This window comes from Aythya ferina, assembly GCF_964211825.1.
Source record: "Aythya ferina genome assembly, contig: HAP1_SCAFFOLD_29, whole genome shotgun sequence".
Taxonomy (NCBI): domain Eukaryota; kingdom Metazoa; phylum Chordata; class Aves; order Anseriformes; family Anatidae; genus Aythya; species Aythya ferina.
In genome coordinates this window covers 2,384,779-2,407,811 of record NW_028181463.1, presented here as the reverse complement: position 1 = coordinate 2,407,811, position 23,033 = coordinate 2,384,779, and the positions used below count along the sequence as shown (strand labels likewise).

The window sequence follows — 23,033 nt, the reverse complement described above, 5'->3', positions numbered from 1 at the left end:
CACAGTATTTCACATGCAATAAGAAAGAAATGTACAGGATTTCTGCCTTAGAGATTCTCCACAGGAGTAATGGCTAAGCTAGAAGAAAAGATACAAGTCTTCCTATGTTATTTACCTATTGGTGTAGGACAGTATTGACTCCTGCATTGCCTAAAGCAGAGTCCTCTGCTCCAAAGCACAGCCTAAGGCAGCATCAATCCAACTGCAAGAAAGGGATCTGCCAAATATCTTCATGGAAGTGAGCAAGCATGTTGGGAGGCTTAAATGAGAAATTGAAATCCTTTTCCTTAGATAATTCTAATGTTAATAATCACCATCTTTCTGTTCCTTCGGCAGGACCCCATGCCCAGAACAAGCATATGCCCAACATCAGCTCTGGGAGTGAGTTCCTCCTGCTGGCATTCGCAGACACGCGTGAGCTGCAGCTCCTGCACTTCGTGCTCCTCCTGGGCATCTACCTGGCTGCCCTCCTGGGCAACGGCCTCATCCTCACAGCCATAGCCTGCCACCACCGCCTCCACACCCCCATGTACTTCTTCCTCCTCAACCTCGCCCTCCTTGACCTCGGATCCATCTCCACCACTCTACCCAAAGCCATGGCCAATGCCCTCTGGAACACCAGGGCCATCTCCTATCAAGGCTGTGCTGCTCAGGTCTTCTTTTTTGTCTTCTTAGCTGGAGCAGATTATTCCCTTCTCACCGTCATGGCCTACGACCGCTACGTTGCCATCTGCAAGCCCCTGCACTACGGGAGCCTCCTGGGCAGCAGAGCTTGTGCCCAGATGGCAGCAGCTGCCTGGGGCAGTGGCTTTCTCAATGCTCTCCTGCACACGGCCAACACATTTTCCCTGCCCCTCTGCCAAGGCAATGCTGTGGACCAGTTCTTCTGTGAAATCCCCCACATCCTCAAGCTCTCCTGCTCAGATGCCTACCTCAGGGAAGTTAGGGCACTTGTGTTTACTGTTTCTTTATTTTTTGGATGTTTTGTTTTCATTGTGCTGTCCTATGTGCAGATCTTCAGGGCAGTGCTGAGGATGCCCTCTGAGCAGGGACGACACAAAGCCTTTTCCATGTGCCTCCCTCACCTGACCGTTGTCTCCCTCTTTGTTAGCACTGCCATATTTGCCTACCTGAAGCCACCCTCCATTTCCTCACCATCCTTGGATCTGGTGGTCGCACTTCTGTACTCAGTGGTGCCTCCAGCACTGAACCCCCTCATCTACAGCATGAGAAACCAAGAGGTGAAGGATGCAGTGAGGAAACTGTTTCAATACATGCTTCTTAAGCATCAGTAATGTGTTCAGAAGATGTATTTCTAATAATGTGGAATTTTGATTCATATTATGTTATTTCATTTTTATCTTTACTAGTGCTATCATAACACTATCATTGATAATAATCCTAACAGAAATAAAAGGATATTTGGGAAGATGATATAATATTTTTTTAAATTATTTTTCTCTGTTAATATTTTAAATATTTTTTTTTTATAATGCAATTCTTAGCATTCTGAATGTTACGTTTTGTGTTAGTTTTCACCACGTCATCTGTGACCCAGAGGCTTTCTCTGAATGTGTTTATCCCTAAATGACACCTGGCCTCTGTTGTGGCATCTTGTTTATAAAATGAAGTTGCTCAGTGCTCAGGGGTCTTCTTCCCAATCTGGAGTGAAGAAGACAATCAGGGAATACCAGGCTCAAGGCCTCGGTCTTGTACTTGGGTACCACCTGGACACAGGGGCATGAGGACATGGGGTGCTGGGTGAGGGAGTCAGGACTGAGTCGTCACTGGTGGATGCCCATTGCCCCTGGAGACCCTGACCTGTCAAGAAGCAGCTTCTTGGGATTGACAAGTGACAGGACTGGTGGCATCAAGGAGGTATTGCGAGCCACCAGAATATCCTAAGGGTTCTCCTGGGACACTGTGTGCCTTGTGTTGGGTGGGCAGTGAGTGGATCGTCACGGTAAAGTTAAGCCAAAGGATGCATAGGCTGGTGGGAGCTCTGCAGTGCCAGGACACACAGTAATTACCCATTAATTTATTTAGTACTTAATTAATAAAACAACAACTCATCAGCTCAAAAGATTCTATCCCTTCCGTAAAATGTCTCACATGAAGTGTAATTTCTATCATGAAGAAGTGTGATTTTTCAGGATGCATATTCATCGCAGGAGAAGAAATACTGGTGTTCACCTGTACTTGCATTGTCCTCACTTTTCTATCATGGTGTGCTCCCTCCTTCATCTTCCAGGCACAAAACTCATCTTGATTACACAGAACATGCTGAATGTCTCCTTTTACCAGCTGCCAGTCTGGACCCATGCACTTCCTATTGTTCTCCTGGTTTGCCTTCCCCTTACTCTTTAATCATTCAGACCTCTCTCACCAACCCAGTTGCTGCTTTGAGTTTCAGTGAGTTCAAGCTCACCCATCTCTCAGCAGTCTGTCTAATGGTTTCCTTAGCAAGACCCTCATAATTTATCATTGAATGAATATGATACGGATTTATATAAACACTATTTTTTTTAATTTCCTTTTAGTCATTTTAAAATACATCGTGTACTTAGCCATCCTTTTGGGAATATAAACATTACTGGAGGCAACAAAATAAAGAACTTGAGCTTTGTTTTTTTGAAAATTGCAAAGCCTCCCCAGGGACATGTTAGGGTAGATAACTGGAGGTCATCATTACAGACAGGCAAAGCACTGTGCTGAGAAAACTCTCGGTTGCTTTTCTTGAAGCACAGGGGCCAAGGCCTGACCCCTGGAAGTGGGAGGGGAGATCCTGCACCCCTACATCTGCCTCAGGGCTCTTCCTGGGGATCTGTGGGATGTGGTGGGCAGTGTGATGTCATGAGAAGAACACTGGTATGACACCTGCCAGCCTCTGCACAGGGTTGCAAGGAATCGATGAGGCCCCACCGTAATAAACATCTCTCCTCATAAGCTCTAGCCAAGGGGACAACAATGTCAGGGTTTTTGGGGCCCTGCATTCTTGCCAGCACCCTCTGCCTTCTCCTCTGCAGGCTTTGCTATGCTATCCAACATTTCTTTTTCTTTCCTTGAAATCTGCAGACACCCATCTCTGTTCACCCCCTTGCTCTCATCCCGGCATTTCAGTCATTTCACCAATGTCTCATCAACCCTCACCAGCTGTTCCTTGAAACACAAAGCCATGGTCTGATCACAGACACTCTTTGGTTGACCTCTGGCACCACAGCACAACCCTTTGAGGGACATTTTTTCCTCCTCGTGGCCAGTGCGTAACTTCCATGCTGCAGTCTGTGTCATTTTTTTTTTTCTCCTGCTCTTTCCTACTACCAAAGAAAGCTACATCAGGGTGGAAACCACTCCTGAATTAGGCATCCCAACTCAGCAGGCTCCTTGCGGCCTCTCAGCCAACCAGACACAAGTCACCTCAGCAGCAGCTTCCAAGCCATGGGCCTGCTGCTGGCCTTACAGCTTCTTGGCTAGACACAGCCAAGCCTTGTGCCTGCTGCTGCCCACTCATGGACTCAAGCAGAAGGGACAGGACAACCCATATAGGGGCCTTCTTTCTGCCTGGGTCCTCTGGGGGTGTAGGCAGAGGGGATCCCCCAGTCAGCATGCCAAGCAGGTGCCTTGTGCTGGCCTAGCAGGGCCACTGCCAGCTGTCAGCCCAAAAGTGCAGCTCCCAGGGAGAAGGCAAGGGTGACCTGCCACCTCCAGACACAAGTGACCTCACAGTCCCTGCCACAGTCACATTCCTGCTGCTGGGGCAGGAGATCCTGAGGCAGAGCTGAGCTCCTCTGATCATCCCCACCCATCTCCTCCTTGTGGCCCACAAGCTGATGGATTTCATGATCTCAGAGTATCTGTCTCATATCTGTTGGCTACTCCTTTCCAGAGACTGACATGGCACCTAAGTCAGGATGGTGAAGAACACAAAGGCTGTAGGTGAACCCTGCACAATATGCCCAGCAGTTCTTGTACTACCCCAAAATTTTGTTTCCTGCCTCCAACTTTTGGATACAGAATGGCTTCTGTGTACCCAGGCTATCTTCTTCCAAACCCACATGCACGGTTCAGTTTGCCACAAGCGTCTTGGAGGCAGTGGCCCCCTCTGTATAGAAAACTGAAAGCAGTCCTAAAGGATGACTTCAGGCAAAAGCTGACACCTCTGACATGACAACCCCTATCCAAGACCTCTTCCTCTATGGGGCCTAGCAGGTACTTAGAAAGAGCCGATCTCAGAAACTACATGCACAGCAAGTGCCTTCTGCTGCCCTACCATGGACACTGGCAGATGTGAGCCTAAAGGCACAGATCCCAGCCAGGAGTCAAGGGTGACCTGTCAGCTACTTCAGAAAGCAGTCACCTCACAGGCCATTTAACAGCCATTAGCTTCCTGCTGGACTTAGTGCTTCTGATACACCACTGAGCTTATAATGCCACACCTACAAAACACCCCCTTTTTGGGCCAGGACCTGCCCAGGTAGAAGTGATCTGGTTGTGATCCTCCAACCTCATGGCACACCTGCTGGGCTCCCAGCCTCTCTGACACTCAGGAGCCAGTTCCGTGCCGGTCCTGTGAGGTGCTAGGGCAGGAGGGATCTTGTAGGCAATGTTCCAGCCCCATGCCTGTTGGCGGTCTGTCAGCTCCTTGTGCACAGTGAAGATCACGCTCACATCCAGAAGTCGTGTGCCTGAAGCCAGCTTACAAGACACTCACGGGAAACATCCTTGCAGCCCCAGCCCCAGCTGGTGGTGCTGCTCTGCAGAGCGAGGGGGCTGTGGTGCCCAGAGCATGGGGGCACTCTGCAGGGCTGTGCTGGGCAGGCTGGGAGACAGACCCAGCTCATGGGGTCACTGCCATTGCCCCAGGGCTGCAAGGAATCACTCACCATGCTCCTTTGCTGGGGCTGCTCTGTGCCCTGGGGCTGCAGATCCCTCCTCTGCTTGCTCACGCCAGATTGAGCACTTGAGCTCTGCTCAGTCCACCTCGGAGGAGATCCCCCCTTAGGAGGGAAGTGCTGCAGTGGAGGCCAGCTGTGCCACTGCCGTGCCCACTGCCTGTCCCTGCCTGCAGTCCCAGCTCGGCCCCACAGCAGCACTGGCACCAAGCTGCAGGAGCAGCCAGGCCTGACCCCACCAGCAGGGCTCCGCAGGACAGGGCGGCAGTGGCAAGAGAGCAGCTCTGCATGCCCCAAGCGCTGGTGTTCCCTGGCCATGCTGCTGGGATGGGACTTTTCCTCTGCACCCCTGCACACAGACACTGCCCCTGCAGAGCCAGGCCTGGTCTCAGAGGAAGGCTTCTCTCTGTAGATTTCAGAGACTGATTTTTGAAAGTGTCATTTGTGCTGTTGTACTGTGGTTGTCAAGCATGTTGTGCTTTATCCTGGCAGACAGCTCAGCACCACATAGCTCATCCTCACCCCTGAAATGCTCATGTGTTGAGATAAGGATTGTTTGATTGGAAAGGAAAGGAAGAGATGTTGCTGCTGCTGCTGCTGATAATGATGATAATGTAGTTTATTAAATCATGCGATGACAGTGCAATTGCTCACCACACACTGACCAATACACAGCCCATCCCCAAGCAGGGGTCCCCCTGAACCTGGCCAGCCTGCCTCAGGATCTCCTGTGTAGGTCCTTTGACCTTGCTTTGTTTTATGTCAAAATCAGCGGTGGTGGGACTTCATTCAGTCCACAGAAGTCCACCATTATCTTCCACTCCCCATTAGAATTTTGCACTGTCCATATGGGACTATTAAAGGGTGAGAGAGCCTTGCTGATCACTCCTTGGCTCTCCAGTCAATGAACCAGGTCATGCAGGGGAATCAGGGAGTCTCTGTTAGTGTAATACTGCCTCAGGTGCACTGTTGTGGTAGCGATTGGCACCTGCTGCTCATTGACCATCAGCACGTCCACAGCAGAAGGGTCCTGTGAGAGAGTGGGCAAGGTAGACAACTGTTTAAAGGTAAGCCTTTGGATCTTTGGAGTACCCTTTCCTGAAGGACTCTATACTAAGGATGCACAGAGCTTCTGGGCCAGTCTCAAGGGGTTGCTTTTGCCACTCTCTCCCATTAGACTCACATCAGCCTCCAATACAGTTAACTACTGGGATTCTCCCATCATTCCAGAAATACAATTGGGTTCTGGCCCTTTTAGCTCGATGGCATTACACTACACTGTGCATTGGTGTCCTTTAAAACCTAACACCTGCTCTGGGTCTGATGTGCCAAGCGAGTAATCCTCAAAGTCCAATACACCCAGTTGCCTCCTTCCTCCCCCCTGTTGGAGGTAGAACCCCTCTAGTCCCGCTCATAGTATTCATTACTCTGTTTGGAGGACTGCCCACCAGAAACAGGAGCAACAATTTTCTCAGAAGAACCCCTTTTTGTGAATGTTTTTCCTTGCGCTTCATGTATCCATGCCTCTAGGATGGAGGTAGATTTTCCATCCCATTTACTCATGGCTTCTCCGCGATCACACAGTTAAAACCACAGAGCTGCACGTGGTATGTACCCACGATATCACCTTTCTTGAGTAGAGGGACACTTGCACCTGAGAGCTGAGGTATTGGTTCGTACAGGTGGGGAGGAAGATGTATTCTCTTGTAGTTCTTGGACCTACTCAGACAGTTTCTCCATAGACGAGACACAGGTTCGTAGGGAAGAAGAGAGACTTTCTTTGTAATGCCATAGCTGGCTAGCCGATTCATCCACCATGGGTTCCTCTTGGTCTTTCCTGGTCATTACTGCCAACGAATTGGCATATGATTATGGTGCGCTCTGTACAAACTTCTGTCACATGGGTCATGTGTACTTGACTTTATCTGGATCCTTGGACAGCTGTTAGTTTCTAGGTTTCTACAAATCGCCTTCAGCATGGGTAATTCCCTTAGGTACACGATACCCCTGTGCATGGTGGTCCACTTGCCTGGTTGACATAGAAGATCTTCCTTCAAGGGATACCTTTCTTTCAGGCCTGAGAGGATTAAGTTCCTTGTGCCCTTTTCCACTGGCTTTCTCAATCACCCCTCACGTACAGGAGGATCCCAGCTGCTTGGCTTCCCTGCCCTCTAAATCCAGACTGTTAGCCCCCTTCTCTCAGCACTGGAGCAGCCAGCTGACAATGTGCTCACCGAGATGATGGCTAAAATATTTTCCCATGTCTCGTAGCTTACACTGGGATAGGGATCACATGGTTTTTGATGCTTATATGACCTCTTCTTCTTGGTCATCCTGCTTCCATGATGGCCCAACTTAGGAGAAACCTGCCTCTTCTACTTCCTCCTCCTTTCTTGTCTGGGTGCCTGAGTTTCTTTCCTTTCTAAAGAAAAACTGACTATTACACCCATTGTTTTCTCTTGCATAAATAGGCATCTGATACTGGCACAGGCTGGTTCTCTGGCCCAGCCATGGGGCCCATTGCAGGTGCTGGAGTGGCTGCAGGGCCCATCGCTGGAGTTGTTCTGGCTGCAGGGCCTTCTGGATGTGTTGGAGTGGCTGCAGTGCCTATCGCAGGTTTGGGAGTAGCTATAGGGCCTGTCACGAGTGTCAATTTAACTTTGGGCCCACCTCAGGTGCTGGAGTGCCTGCAGGGCCTGTTGCAGGGTTTGGAGTGACTTTGGACAGGCCATATGCCTGTCATGGAGGAGAAGGGGGAGGTGCAGGAGAAAGAGAGAGGGAAGAAGTGGTGAAAAGCATCCCCCACTGTCCATCCCAGTTCCACCCGCCCTGCATAGGTTTACTCCCCAAGGAGAAAAGGCAAAGAGTTTAAAAGAGTGTAATTCTAAATAATTTCTAAGAGATGAAGAGATGGTTCCTGAGGTATGGAGGCAGCAATTATTTTATCCTGTCATAAGTCAGCATTATCCAATACAGCAAAACAGTAACCTTAAACCAGCCCCCAGAACTGATAAAGAGCACGCCATGGATGACAATTAGTAATGTGCTGTACAACACAATTCTGAAAACAAGCACCACAGACCCCAGATCAAAAATATCAATGCTGTGATCAGCAACTGTTAAACTGATCTAATGCTTATAACAATTTACTTTTAAAACGCTGTGGTCAGCTCTGTCATCTCAACCTTTGTGCTCCATGCTAGGCACCAAAAAGCCTTGCTGTGGTTTGACCCAGCAGGCAGCTCAGAACTGTACAGATATTCATCCAATGGACTGCAGGAGAGAAGAGGGAGAAAAAAAAAAAAAAAAGTAAAAGTTTATGAGTTGATATAAAAGCAGATTAATAGGACACAAAGGAAATAATAACAACAACAATAGCAATAAATTGTTATTATATATTTCATCATCATCACCATCACCATCATCATTATTATTATTATTATTATTATTATTATTATTATTATTATAGACAGAGATATAATTATTATTATGGCCTGGCACATCAGACCCACAAAATGTATCAGGCTCTACTAGACACCAGTGCACAGTGTACCCTAATGCCATCAAGCTAGAAAGAGGTCCACCTGTATGTCTGGAGTGACAGGGGGATCCCAACAATTAACTGTACTGGAGGCTGAAGTGAGTCTAACTGGGAAGGAATGGCCAAAGCACCCCACTGGGACTGGCCTGGAGGCTACGTGCGTCCTCGACATAGGCTGCTTCAGGAGAGGGAATTTCAAAGTTCCAAGGTGGGGCTTTGGCAGAGCTGTCTTGGAGACAAAGGACATGAAACAGTTGTCTACCTTGCTTGGCCTTCCACAGAACCCTTCTGTTGGGGGTTTGCTGAGGGGTGAAGAACAGCAGGTGCCAATGGCTACCATGGTGGCGCACCTGAGGCAGCGTCATGCTAACTGAGACTCCCTGACAACTGGAGAGCCAAGGTGTAGATGTAGAGCTTGGGAGCGTGGTTTAGTGATGGACTTGTCAGCACTAAGGTAAAGTTGCCTGACCTGGGTGACACGTCCCAGAGTAGTGTCAGGCACAATGCAATTCTTTTTGCCTTCTGCATCTACAGCACAGGAAGTAGGATTTTTCCCTGCTCTATTGACTGGGCAGCTCTTTTCACATTACTCAGTTTAGGTTTGTGTGGCTGGAGGGGGACAATTTCCCAAAAGAAGCCAAGCTCATGGGTACAGCTACAGCCACAGGAAGATTTTTTTTTTCACTTTTCACCCTGAGTTTTCCACAGAAGACCAAAGAGAGACCATGGATGTCCAGTTGTCTACTAAGATTCATTTAGAATTTCTCAGGATCAAACGGTCATTTCAAATTTCTTTTCTTTTCTTTTCTTTTTTTTCTTTTCTTTTCTTTTCTTTTCTTTTCTTTTCTTTTCTTTTCTTTTCTTTTCTTTTCTTTTCTTTTCTTTTCTTTTCTTTTCTTTTCTTTTCTTTTCTTTTCTTTTTTTCTTTTCTCTTCTCTTCTCTTCTTTTCTTTATTTTATTTTATTTTATTTTATTTTATTTTATTTTATTTTATTTTATTTTATTTTATTTTATTTTATTTTATTTTAATTTTTTATATTTTCCCTGATTATCTTAGAAAGCTTTTCATGTGCTGAACTGTGCTACAGTTACAGGAACAAAGACTACTGCTGGCAGTGGAGGTGTCAGACCTCCAGACTCTGTTTTTCTTCCCAATGAAAGTCTCCAAAGAAGTCCCCCTGGATCAATAGCAATAGGAGAATGATGCTCAAAACTGAAATACAGTAAAATTCAGCCTTTAAAACAAAAAAAAATATTTGTATTAGCTGCTTTTTTGAAATCTTCTTCCTTAACTACTTCATGCAAGCTCTGCCATTAGCTGTACAAGTCTTGAAGTCATGAAGAAAACTATGGAAGAGATGTCAGGAGTTTCTGCATTTTAATGAGTACCATGGTGTATTTTGGTCTGATGCTATGACGCTCAGGTACTGAGAGGAGAATAATGCAACTGCTAGAGAAAGTGAAGTCAGGAGGAAAAGCTGAAGTGACTTGGAGTATTAATGGGCCCCACTGAGGGCTGTTACTAATGAAGCCTCCCCAGGGCCTTGTTAGGGCAGATAATTGGAGGCCATGGTTAAAGACAGGCAAAGGCACTGTGCTGAAAATGTCTTGTATTCTTCTAATGAAGGAGAAGAGGCCTCATCCCTGGAAGTGGGAGAGGAGATCCTGCACTCCGACATCTGTGTCAGGGCTCTTCCTGGGGTCTGTGGGATGGGGTGGGCAGTGTGATGCCATGAGAAGAGCAGTGGTATGAAACTTCTGAGGTTCTGTACAACATTGAAATGAATCAATGAGGCCCCATCACAATGATTATAACATATCTCCTCCTAAGCTCTAGCCAAAGGGACAGCTATGGCTGTTGTCTCTGTTCCTCAGGCCTATGAGGACACAGCTTCTCATTAAAGCACCAGGGCCTCATTGCCTCCTTGCCACCACCCATGAACCAGGCAGGGCTCATACCATTCTCCTCACTTGGCAATGCACATCCCCATCTCCTACTGACCAGGAAGCATCTTGTGGAAGGTGTGAAGGCTAAGGATCTCCATTCCCAGAGGACAATGGTCAAGGCCTGGCCCTTGTAATTGCTGACACACATCCAGTTTGTTTGTACCTCAGTGTCATCTTCACACAGCCTTTGTCTCCTTGTCCTCAGTGCCTCCAGAGTTCTGCTCTAATGAGCTCCAAGGGAGACTGTGTCAGTGCTGGCCCTCAGGGGGACACTGCAGGAAACTTGCCTCTGACTTGGACTTCTGGAGAAATGTCTTCAATTGTCTCTGAGTGACTGAGGTTCGTGGGCTCATCAGCAAAGCCCCCAGAGGGATGATTCCAGTGCCTTAGGCTGGTGCTGTGCTGCTGAGCTGGGCCAGACTTGTGGGACAGAGAGAGCTCGTGGCAAGAGGGCCGTGGTGCAGAGAGACAGCTGTGCCCAGGAGCAGCTCCTCTGCACAGCACAGCAGGGCTGGGGGCTCTGACCGCAGCTGGCACGGGGAGAGGAGAGGAAAGAGGGCTTGGAGGCAGCTGGGTGTGGGATGATGCTGAGAGCTGCCTGCAGGAGAAACCTGCACAGCCCTTGACAAGGTAAGTGCCTGGCTGCAGGGCCATGCAGCTGCAGGTACTGGAGGAGTCTCCTCTTGCTGGGTCTTGTTTCTGGGAGGGCAGTGGGCAATGCAGTAGGCTTTGAGAGTCCTGCTGGGTTGCAGTGCGAGGTGAGGAAGTCTGGCAGAAACCTCAAGTATGGCCATAGGCCAGGTCTCCCTGGTTTGCCCAGAACACCCTGCTCGAGCAGGCCATGTCAGGCTCTCTGTCAGCTGCCTCATAGTTCTTGCAGCCATGGAAAAGAAGACAAGCTCCCAAGCTCTGTCTGGCTTTCTGTGGCCCTCCTCCCTCAGCAGCCTTCTCCAGTGTCTTCTCCAGTTTTTCAGGGAAACAGTCTAATGGGATGGTCCTGCAACTCACATAGGGGTGACACAGGGCAGCTAAGAACAGGACTGCTGGGCAGAGCTGCTCTGCTTGATCTTCACCAAGGGACACTCCCACAGGGTATCAAGAGGAATGAACAGGAAATGTGAGGATGTTCAGCAACCCAATACCTGTCCTAGGCATTGCAGGGCCTACTGGGATAGAATAAAGCAAACAAAATCCCTACAGCTCAGCTCTGCACTCAGACGAGTTGTTTGCAACAACTAAAAAGTAGAAGGCACTTGAGGTTCCCTCATGTTCCTGCTTCCCTCCTGCTGAATAGGAGGAAGGAATGCTAGGGAGCCCACAATTACCCATTCTTCCAGTGCCACTCCCAGCTAGCACCAGCTACAGCTCAAGCATGAGAGCTGCAGAAAATGTCTTCACATACTGAAGCTTGGTCTGGGGTGTACTCTAAGGCTTGCAATAGTTCTTCCTCAAAGAAATCTTTTCTTTTTCTACCATTTTCTCTCAAATAGGCAGCCGTGTTCAATGTCAGAAAATGCCCAACATCAGCTCTGTGAGCGAGTTCCTGCTGCTGGCATTTGCAGACACGCGTGAGCGGCAACTCCTGCACTTCGCGCTCTTCCTGGGCATCTACCTGGCTGCCCTCCTGGGCAACGGCCTCATCCTCAGCGCCGTAGCCTGTGACCACCGCCTCCACACCCCCATGTACTTCTTCCTCCTCAACCTCGCCCTCCTGGACCTGGGCTGCATCTCCACCACTCTGCCCAAAGCCATGGCCAATGCCCTCTGGGACACCAGGGCCATCTCCTATCAAGGCTGTGCTGCTCAAGTTCTCTTTTTTGTCTTCTTCTTTGGTTCAGAGTATTCAATTCTAACTATCATGGCCTACGACCGCTACGTTGCCATCTGCAAGCCCCTGCACTATGGGAGCCTCCTGAGCAACAGAGCTTGTGCCCAGATGGCAGCAGCTGCCTGGGGCAGTGGCTTTCTCAATGCTGTCCTGCACACGGCCAACACATTTTCCCTGCCCCTCTGCCAAGGCAACTCTGTTGACCAATTCTTTTGTCAAATTCCACAAATCGTGAAGCTCTCCTGTTCAGATGCCTACCTCAAGGAAGTTGAGCTACTTGTGTTCAGTTTTTCTTTTGTATTTGGTTGTTTTGTTTTCATTGTGTTGTCCTATGTGCAGATCTTCAGGGCAGTGCAGAGGATGCCCTCTGTGGAGGGCCGACACAAAGCGTTTTCCACGTGCCTTCCTCACCTGGCCGTGGTCTCTCTGTTTGTCAGTACAGACATGTTTGCCTACCTGAAGCCCCCCTCCCTCTCTTCCCCATCCCTGGACCTTTTGGTGGCAGTTCTGTACTCAGTGGTGCCTCCAGCAGTGAATCCCCTCATCTACAGCATGAGGAACCAGGATCTCAAGGATGCCTTGAGGAGACTGATGACTAGAGATGTTACAAAATCAAAAAAATAGCCCATTTTCTTCTGCATATGACCCAGAATGCATTGCACAGATACACACATAGAGACATGAACACGAGTGAGCACAAATGCCATCAGCCATTCCTACAAGTCTCATGAAGGCCAGTGGGGCAGACAGTGTCACGAGGTTAATTAACATGCCTTGGGAAGTCACCTTTATCCAGCTCTGAGATGTGCTTGCTTGAAGCAAGGTCCCTGTGACCATTCCTCATGCCTTGGGGCACCTCAGAGAAGGGCAGAGCAGGGCAAAGCACTGCAGGGCTGAGGTGCCCCACAGCCTCTGGCAATGGCTGCAGGAGCCAGAGGGACACTGCAGACACTGCAGTGCACTGTGCGTGGTGTGCAAGGCAGAGACTCGTGTCTCTCAACAGCCCCGTGTGTATGAGGAGCGTGGGAGGCCAGCTCAGATGCGGACACCTCATAGAGCGCTGCCGTTGCCCTGTGTGACTCCAGAGCCAACCACCAGTGTCTCTGTGAGATTTCCGTAACCCCCCTCTCACAGGCTCATTACAGATGCCCCTCTCTGCTATGTCACACTACCCTGCCTTTCTGGACCAGGCCATCAAGCGTTTGGATCAGAGAGATTTCTGGGGACTTGGAAAAAGCAGACAGCAAACTTGTCTTTAGGAATGACAAGAAAAAGGACTGGGAGATTTGCAGTTGTCACCTCTGCCCATGGGAACATGATGGGGAAAGTCCTGCCGCACGTGAAGCAGTAGGGGAGGGGAGAGAAGGGAATGTGGTGAACCTGGATTTGGCAAGGCCTTTGCCATAGTCTCCTGGAGTCTCCCTTTAGCCACATTGCTGATATTCACACTGAAGAAGGGGATGAAGTTGGGGGGGGGAGAAGTTGGCTGGACATTAGTGATACCAAGTCCTCCTGCCAGCCAGTTACCAGCAGCATCCTTCAGTCATGGGCACTTGGGCCAACACGTTTGACCCTTTTTTATCTCCCTTTATGTTGGCATGGAGCACTTTTCCCAGTCTTGATCTTTTCAACATGAGTTGAAACAAAGGATCACTGAGTATTCTGAAACTCAATACCATGTTGTTGTTGTTATTATTATTATTATTATTATTATTATTATTACTTTCCCTCTGAAGCACAATCACAGAATCATACAATGGTTGAGTTGGAAAGCACCTTGACGATCATCTAGTTCCAGCCCCCCTGCCATAGGCAGGGACACCACCCCCTAGATCAGGTTCCTCAGGGCCTCATCTAACGTGGCCTTGAACACCCCCAAGGATGGAACATCCACAGCCTCAGCCACAGCACTCCACTCCCTGGAATGCAAGTCATCAAGTCCCATAGACTTGTACTTCTTGAGCTTCTTCAGGTGGCATCAAATCTTCTCTTCACTTACAAGAGGTGGGAATTTGCACCCCCAGCCACCACCTATGGGTTCAGGGAAACAAAAGACTTGTGGAGCCTGACTGGCAGGGAAGACTGAAGAAAAGAAGTTGTTGAGTCCCTCAGTCTTTTCCATGCCTGTCATTACCAGTTCACTCTTCTCATTCATCACAGGGGGTTCAATGTCCTTGGCCTTCCTTTTCTGAGCAAGATACCTACAGAATCTCTTCCTGTTATTCTTTTAATCCCCTGCTAATCTCAGTTCCATCCATGCCTTGGTTTTCTTTATCCCATCCCTCCACATCTGAAACTGAAACATGTGAGAGGACCTGGAAAAAGTAGACTGGGATCCACAGAAGCCACTTGGGAAACAAAACTTGTAGGTCAGAAGCATGATTTTGTGGAGGTGCAGAGCTGATGGGCACATTGTGCAGGATGTTCCTAAAGATCTTTGTGCCCTTTTCCCTCCTGACTACAATGCTACTTCCTTCTCAGGAATGGAGGAGCCAACAGAGGTGAGACAGGTACACTGAGATGTTAAATGTCATCAGAAAGCTGATCCCAACAAGATATGGGGAGGTCAGGAGCAGCAGTGAGATTATGGGGTGGGAAGAGGAGCATGGCCAGCAGAAATTAATCATTTCATAGAGGTAAGAGGACACAAAAAGGAGGACTAAGGAGAATCTCCATCCTTTACTGGATGCGGGGGGAAACTTAGTTACAAGAGATGAGGAAAAGGCGGAGGTGCTCAATGCCTTCTTTGCCTCAGTCTTTAGCGGCAATACCGGATGTTCTCTGGATACCCAGTACCCTGAGCTGGTGGAAGGGGATGGGGAGCAGGATGTGGCCCTCATTATCCATGAAGAACTGGTTGGTGACCTACTACGGCACTTAGATGTGCACAAGTCGATGGGGCCAGATGGGATCCACCCAAGGGTACTGAGGGAACTGGCAGAGGAGCTGGCCAAGCCGCTGTCCATCATTTATCAACAGTCCTGGCTATCGGGGGAGGTCCCAATCGACTGGCGGCTAGCAAACGTGACGCCCATCTACAAGAAGGGCCGGAGGGCAGACCCAGGAAACTACAGGCCTGTCAGTTTGACCTCAGTGCCAGGAAAGCTCATGGAGCAGATCCTCCTGAGAGTCATCATGCAGCACTTGAAGGGGAAGCAGGCGATCAGGCCCAGTCAGCATGGCTTTATGAAAGGCAGGTCATGCCTGACGAACCTGATCTCCTTCTATGACAGAGTGACGCGCTGGGTGGATGAGGGAAAGGCTGTGGATGTGGTCTACCTTGACTTCAGCAAGGCTTTTGACACCGTCTCCCACAGCATTCTCCTCAAGAAACTGGCTGCTCTTGGCTTGGACTGGCGCACGCTTCGTTGGGTTAGAAACTGGCTGGATAGCCGGGCCCAAAGAGTCGTGGTAAATGGAGCCAAGTCCAGTTGGAGGCCAGTCACTAGTGGCGTCCCCCAGGGCTCGGTGCTGGGGCCGGTCCTCTTTAATATCTTCATCGATGATCTGGATGAGGGCATCGAGTGCACCCTCAGTAAGTTCGCAGATGACACCAAGTTAGGTGCGTGTGTCGATCTGCTTGAGGGTAGGAAAGCTCTGCAGGAGGATCTGGATAGGCTGCACCGATGGGCTGAGGTCAACTGCATGAAGTTTAACAAGGCCAAGTGCCGGGTCCTGCACCTGGGGCGCAATAACCCCTAGCAGAGCTACAGGCTGGGAGAGGAATGGTTGGAAAGCTGCCAGGCAGAGAAGGACCTGGGAGTGATGGTGGACAGTCGGCTGAATATGAGCCAGCAGTGTGCTCAGGTGGCCAAGAAGGCCAACGGCATCCTGGCTTGTATTAGGAACAGCGTGACCAGCAGGGCTAGGGAGGTGATCGTCCCCCTGTACTCAGCTCTGGTGAGGCCGCACCTCGAGTACTGTGTTCAGTTTTGGGCCCCTCGCTACAAGAAGGACATCGAGGTGCTTGAGCGGGTGCAGAGAAGGGCGACGAAGCTGGTGAGGGGCCTGGAGAACAAGTCCTACGAGGAGCGGCTAAGGGAGCTGGGCTTGTTCAGCCTGGAGAAGAGGAGGCTCAGGGGTGACCTTATCGCTCTTTTTAGGTACCTCAAGGGAGGCTGTAGAGAGGTGGGGGTTGGCCTGTTCTCCCACGTGCCTGGTGACAGGACGAGGGGGAATGGGCTTAAGTTGAGCCAGGGGAGTTTTAGGTTAGATGTTAGGAAGAACTTCTTTACAGAAAGGGTTGTGAGGCATTGGAACAGGCTGCCCAGGGAAGTGGTGGAGTCACCATCCCTGGAAGTCTTCAAAAGAAGCTTAGATGTAGAGCTTAGGGATATGGTTTAGTGGAGGGCTGTTAGCGTTAGGTTGGAGGTTGGACTCGATGACCTTGAGGTCTCTTCCAACCTAGAAAATTCTGTGATTCTGTGATTCTGTGAAGAGCATTCATGCAATGCCGACGTTGCAGTAACACTGACTTAAAACAGTCACATATGGACCTTACCTTACTTGAAACAGTAATTTTATTCCCCAACCTAAATACTAATATAATACTTTGAAATGAAGCAGTTTTCTCTCTTGATTACCCTAATCCCTTCCGTTAACACCGATATTAAAATGCTCTATTTAACCCTAGACTTCTTAGCAGACCTAAAACATCCCTAAACCACAGAGCTTGTCCAGACCTTAACCACAGACCTGACACCACAAGCAGAACACCAAACACTCCCACTAAAACTTTACATAATCTTTAACACAGAAAGTGAAAAAGAGGTACTGAGGAGACTAGAGTGAGCTCGGCTCTATCTCAGGATCTCCTGCCCCAGCAGGAGGAATGTGACTGTGGCAGGGACTGTGAGGTCAATTCTGTCTCTGCACTTGATAGGACAGCAGCAGGAATGTGTCACAGAAAGGGACTGGGAGGTCACTTGTTTTTGGAGGTGGCAAGTCAGCCTTGACTTCTCCCTGGGATCTGCATTTTTGGGCTGACATCTGGCAGTGGCCCTGCTAGGCCAGCAGAAGGCACCTGCTTGGCATGCTGACTGGGGGATCCCCTCTGACTCCAGACCCAGGACGACCCAGGCAGAAAGAAGGCCCCAACATGGGTTGTCCTGTCCCTTCTGCTTGAGTCCATGACTGCACAGCAGCAGGCACAAGGCTTGGCTGTGTCTCCACAAGAAGCTGCAAGGCCAGCAGCAGGCCCCTGGCTTGGAAGCTGCTGCTGAGTATCTATGATGTGACCTTAGCTTCGTTTTTCAAGGAACATCTGGTGAGGGTTGATGAGACGGTGAAATGATGGAAATGCTGGGATGATGGCAAGGTGGTGAACAGAGATGGGTGTCTGCAGACTTCCAGGAAATAGGACAAAGTGTGGGACAGCATATTAAAACGTGCAGAGGAGAAGGCAGAGAGTGCTGGCAAGAATGGAAGGCACCAACAGCCCTGTCACTTTGGCTAGAGCTTATGAGAAGACGACATATAGTCATTGCAATGCAGCCTCTTTGCTTCCTTGCAATCCTGTGCAGAGGCAGGGTGGTGTCATACTAGTGTCCTTCTCATGGCATCACACTGCCCATCACATTCCTCAGACCCCCAAGAAATGTCCTGAGCTAGATAGGGTGGTGCAGGATCTCTCCTCGCAGTGACTGGGGTCAGGCCTTGGCTCTTCTGCTTCACAAAAACCAAGAAAGACCTTTCTCAGCACAGTGATTTTCCTGTCTATATCCAAGTTCTATGTTCAAGTTCGTTATTTTGTTGCCTCCAGTGATGTTTACCTTCCCAAAACGATGACTGTACATGATGTATTTTACAGTGATTAATAGGAAATTTTAAGTAATTGTGTTAATATTAATCCATATCATACTGTGGTGGTTTTACCGTGCTGGGCAGCTAAACCCCACAACCGCTCTCTCACTCCCCCTCCTTTAGATAAGGAGGGGGAGAAGTAAAGCAAAGAACAACTCACGGGTTGAGATAAGGATAATTTAATTAAAGGGAAATAATTATAATAATTAAATAAAGACTACCATGAACTAAACAATTTAACTAAGGGGAAAATAAAAGGGAAAGGGGAAAAGGGAGGAAAACAAACAAACAAAATAAATGAAAGCTATATGGAAGTGCAGAGGAAAGAAATTACTCTCTACTTCCCACAAATGAGCGATGATTGACCACGTCCTTGAAGCAAGGCCTCAACGCACGCAGCCGGTGTTCGAGAGGAGGACCGACGTCTTCTCAACGAGAGCCCACCCCTCCCCTCTTCTTCCTGTTTCCACCTTTTATTGCTGAGTGTGACACCACATGGTATGGAATATCCCTTTGATTGGTTTAGGTCAGCTGCTCTAGTGATGTTTGTCTCCTCACTTTTTGCCCACCCCCTAGGAGGGTTAGAGAAAGGCCCAATGCTGTGCCACTGCTGCTCAGCAGTAGACACAACACTGGTGTGATAACACTGCTGTTCCAGCTACAAGTACAGAGTACGGCACTGAATGGGCTGCTGCCGGGAAAGTTAACATTCCAGCCCGACCCAGTACACATACTAATTCAATGACAAACAATGAGGGTCTTACTAAGGAAACCATTAGACAGACTGCTGAGAGATGGGCGACCTTGAACTCACTGAAACTCCAAGCAGCAACTGGGTCACTGAGAATGGTCTGAATGATTAAAGGGTAAGAGGAGGGCAAACCAGGAGAATGATGGGAAGTGCATAGGTCCGGACAGGCAGCTGGAAAGGGGACATTCAGCAGGGTCTATGTAATCAAGATGAGTTTTGTGCCTGGAAGATGAGGGAGGGAGCACACCATGATAGAAAAGCGATGACAATGCAACTACAGCTGAACACCAGTATTTATTCTCCTGGGATGAATATGCATCCTGAAAAATCACATTTCTTCATGATAGAAATTACACTTCACATGAGACATTTTACAGAAAGGATTGAGTCTTTTGAGCTGATGAGTTGTTGCTTTATTATTCAAGTACTGAAAAAAATGCTGGGTATTCTGGCAGAGCTTTGCTGTCTGACTATAAGCAACCAGGGAAAACCTCCAGTGGCCCCGTTGTGTTTCAGGCACTTCCCTGGACCAGCAGATGTCAGAAAAGAGCTGCAGGAGGCCGGAGCCCTTTGGGAAAATCAGGTGGAGCATGGTGGAGTTCCCAGGGCACCTCCACTGCCAGCAGTGGTCTTTGTCCCTGTAACTGCAGCCCTGTCCAGCACAGGAACACCCCTTCAAAGACAAACCTCTTCTTCTGTGGGTTCCTTGGATTGACCTAGATTTGAAATGGCCACTGGAAACCTGAGATACTCTCCCTTACTTAAACTAGACACTTGAACATCTGTTGATGACCTTCCTGGGTCATCTTTAGCAAACTCAGGCTGAAAAACTCAAGTATAGCATGCTTCAAATGGCTGAGCCAGAACACATCAGCTTGCCCCACTTTGCAAATGGCCCCCGTCCAACTAACATTTTGAAAGCAACAAATACGGAATGACCCTGCAGGTCAATGTGCAGAGTAAGGGAGAGTCACATATATTGTGCTGGAGTAGCAGAAGGCAAAAAGCATTGCATTGTGCCTCAGAATAATTAAGGAGACCTAATCCAGTTCATTCATGAGGAAAAGCAGAGAGAAGGACGTTGATTTTGGCCTAACATGAAGAAGGATGTGCATCACTGGTGAAGGAACTGGCATTTATGCCATTACCAATGTGAATTACACAAGCACCACTGCACCTAATGGTAACCTGTCCGCCCAGGCTTAGTATTCCCACAAAGCAGGGGAGAGGGCACTGACAGCCAAGGGACACATTTGAGTGTGGAAGGTGGGGCCCAGCAGAGACAAGGAGTCAAGGCAGTGGGGTGGGGGAGGCAAAGCAGAATCAGCCCAAGGGGTGGTGCTGCTTGTGAGGACACGTTTGTGGCAACAGCTGGACTGGGTAGCAGCTGTGCGCAGGCGAGGGGAGGCCAGGAAGTGCATGCCAAGACCGCTCCTGCCAGCAGAGCCAAGGCCAGGGGCACAGCCTGGCCCTGGGCTCTTCCTGACGGCCCTGCAGGTCCTGGCAGGCTTTGGGGAGGGGACAAATGCCCTGAGCCCCCTTCCTGCTCTGCCCAGGCCAGCAAGGGCCCAGTGTGGCCTCCTCTCCCCTGCCCCTGCAGCTCTGGGCTCCCTTCGCGCAGCCCTGGCTCTGCAGCACCAAGCCCTGCTGGGAGCCCTCCCCTGCATGCTGCCACTGCTCCCTGACGCTGCTGTTGCCCTCTGCCGGGCACTGCCCAGCCCAGCCGAGCCCCTGCCCACTTCTCCCCACCTCCCTGCCCTCTCCCCAGCCCAGCCCAGCAGCCCAGGCTGGGCTGGCCCCAGGGCAGTGCCCACCGCAGGCTGCTGCAGGGCTCTAGGCACGGCCACCACAGCCCTAGCCCATCGCAAGGCACTGCAGCTGCTGGCACAAAGGCGGCTCTGGACCTCCCCAACAGCCCCTGCACTCAGGAGATGGAGGTCCTTGAAGCTGCAGGAGCCCTGCTCTTTTGCCTGGGAGATCCCCAGCACACAGTGCCTGTGCCCCACAAGGCCAACCCCACTCCCCAGGCCAGCACAAGAGGCCTGGCCCAGCCACAGAGCAGCTCCAGATTCCTCTCCAGCATGCCATTTGCCATCAGACCCAACAGCAGTGGACACTCCCAGGCATGACATAGGCCAATTATTTTTTGCTGAGCCATGGCCAGCCAAGAAGGGAGCTGCCAGTGCAGCACTACACTGAACACTCTGAAATTCTGATCCATGGTGAAGCCCCAAAAAGCAAGAGACCCGTTCATGCAGCAGTTCCTTGGGTATATTCCTTCTACCAACTTTGGAAGATCTGTGCAAAGAAAGAGATGCCCCTTTACAGACAATTAGACTGTCAGCAAGATGCATGAGATCTCAGTGGGAGAACACAAGGGAACAATGTGGAAGCCAAAAGACAGCAGCAGTGAAAAGGCCACATCATGCTGCAGGCCATGGCCATGGCTCCAGGGAAGCAGCAGCCGCAACCCGAAGGCAGCAGAGAGGCAGAGCCCAGCGGGCAGTGAGGGGCAGCTCCAAGGGCCACCAGGGCTGCTCCTGCATGTGTCAGCTGGGCTCTTGGCCCTGAGCCCCTACTGTGTGCTGGGGCTGCTCCCCCAGCTCCAGAGGAGATGGGAAGAGATGTCAGCTCAGACCAGAGAGGTTCTCATGCAATTTTTATTGTCTATATCTACTGAGGAAGCCTAGTTCTATAGGTAACTTAGATTAACTGATCAAAGTAATTAAAATAATAAACAGGCAGGCTGCTAAGATTAATATTTAACTCAAAATGTTATCATGTGTTTGCTAAACTAGTTCTAAAGTATATTAGAAATGAAAGATTATCTTAACTCCTTTTGGATATGCTAGAAGAACGGATAAATTGATGAGAAGTTTAGTGATGCTTTAACAAATGTTTAAATTGTTTGTTTATAACATCCTTCAATTCCTGGTTCCTCATGCTGTAGATGAGGGGGTTCACTGCTGGAGGCACCACTGAGTATAAAAATGACACCACCACGTCCAGGGATGGGAATGAGTCTGAAGGGTGCCTCAGGGAGGCAGACGTGCCAGTACTGACAAAGAGGGAGACCACAGCCAGGTGAGGGAGACACGTGGAAAAGGCTTTGTGCTGGCCCTGCTCAGAGGGCATCCTCAGCACTGCCCTGAAGATCTCCACATAGGACAGCACAATGAAAACAAAACAAACTAATGCTAAACATGCACTAACCACAAGAAGTCTAATTTCCTTTAGGTAGTCTGAATCTGAGCAGGAGAGCTTGAGGATGTGGGGGATTTCACAGAAGAACTGGTCCACAGCATTGCCATGGCAGAGGGGCAGGGAAAATGTGTTGGCCGTGTGCAGGACAGCAGTGAGAAAGCCACTGCCCCAGGCAGCTGCTGCCATCTGGGCACAAGCTCTGCTGCCCAGGAGGTTCCCGTAGTGCAGGGGCTTGCAGATGGCAATGTAGCGGTCATAGGCCATGATGCTGAGGAGATAATACTCTGAGCTAAACAAGAAGAATAAAAAGAAGACCTGTGCAGCACAGCCTTGATAGGAGATGGCCCTGGTGTCCCAGAGGGTATTGGCCATGGCTTTGGGCAGAGTGGTGGAGATGCAGCCCAGGTCCAGGAGGGCGAGGTTGAGGAGGAAGAAGTACATGGGGGTGTGGAGGCGGTGGTCGCAGGCTACGGCGCTGAGGATGAGGCCGTTGCCCAGGAGGGCAGCCAGGTAGATGCCCAGGAAGAGCGCGAAGTGCAGGAGCTGCAGCTCGCGTGTGTCTGCGAATGCCAGCAGGAGGAACTCACTCACAGAGCTGATGTTGGGCATTTCCTGCTTCTGGTCATGAGGTCCTGCACAAGGAACAGAAAAACACTGAGAGTTTATCAGAGTTATCTTAACAGAGTTGTCTTACAAAAAAATTAAAAAAAAAATCTTTTATGACATCATTTCTCATTTCAGAGGAAAACTCATTCCATTTTTCATTTAATCCCTCCCAAATGATTCTCCACTTCCATTCAGACTTTTGACAGGTCCTTTTCATGAGTTCTGGCTGGTGCTGCTAGAGGGTGTCACTGAGAGCATGGGACTTGCTGTGGGCAATGTGGAAGTCAGTTCTGCCCTAAGTTAGTGGTAAAGATCATATAGTGATTTTTATTTTGTCTCTTTTGTGCTAGCAGCCCCACTGTACTCAAAGTAAAACCTTGTGTGTCATCAACGTGGTGATGGCTTCAGTGCAGTGTCCTTGGAGAGCACATCAAGTCTGTGTGTTAGTCCTAGTGTCAACT

General features: G+C 49.5%; 3 protein-coding genes across 3 annotated transcripts; 2 read left to right on the top strand and 1 right to left on the bottom strand.

Annotated features, from left to right (window-relative positions):
* Positions 1 to 359: 359 nt before the first annotated feature.
* On the top strand, positions 360 to 1,295 carry LOC311428127 (olfactory receptor 14J1-like; the record flags this gene model as incomplete). Its single annotated transcript, XM_084539679.1, has 1 exon — positions 360 to 1,295. One exon carries the CDS (start codon positions 360 to 362, stop codon positions 1,293 to 1,295), a length of 936 nt encoding a protein of 311 aa, XP_084395805.1.
* A 10,599-nt stretch (positions 1,296 to 11,894) lies between these two features.
* LOC311428126 (olfactory receptor 14J1-like) lies at positions 11,895 to 12,833 on the top strand (the record flags this gene model as incomplete). The annotated part of the gene is made up of 1 exon (XM_084539678.1): positions 11,895 to 12,833. One exon carries the CDS (start codon positions 11,895 to 11,897, stop codon positions 12,831 to 12,833), a length of 939 nt encoding a protein of 312 aa, XP_084395804.1.
* An 8,806-nt stretch (positions 12,834 to 21,639) lies between these two features.
* On the bottom strand, positions 21,640 to 22,575 carry LOC311428125 (olfactory receptor 14A16-like; the record flags this gene model as incomplete). The annotated part of the gene is made up of 1 exon (XM_084539677.1): positions 21,640 to 22,575. One exon carries the CDS (start codon positions 22,573 to 22,575, stop codon positions 21,640 to 21,642), a length of 936 nt encoding a protein of 311 aa, XP_084395803.1.
* Positions 22,576 to 23,033: the final 458 nt, after the last annotated feature.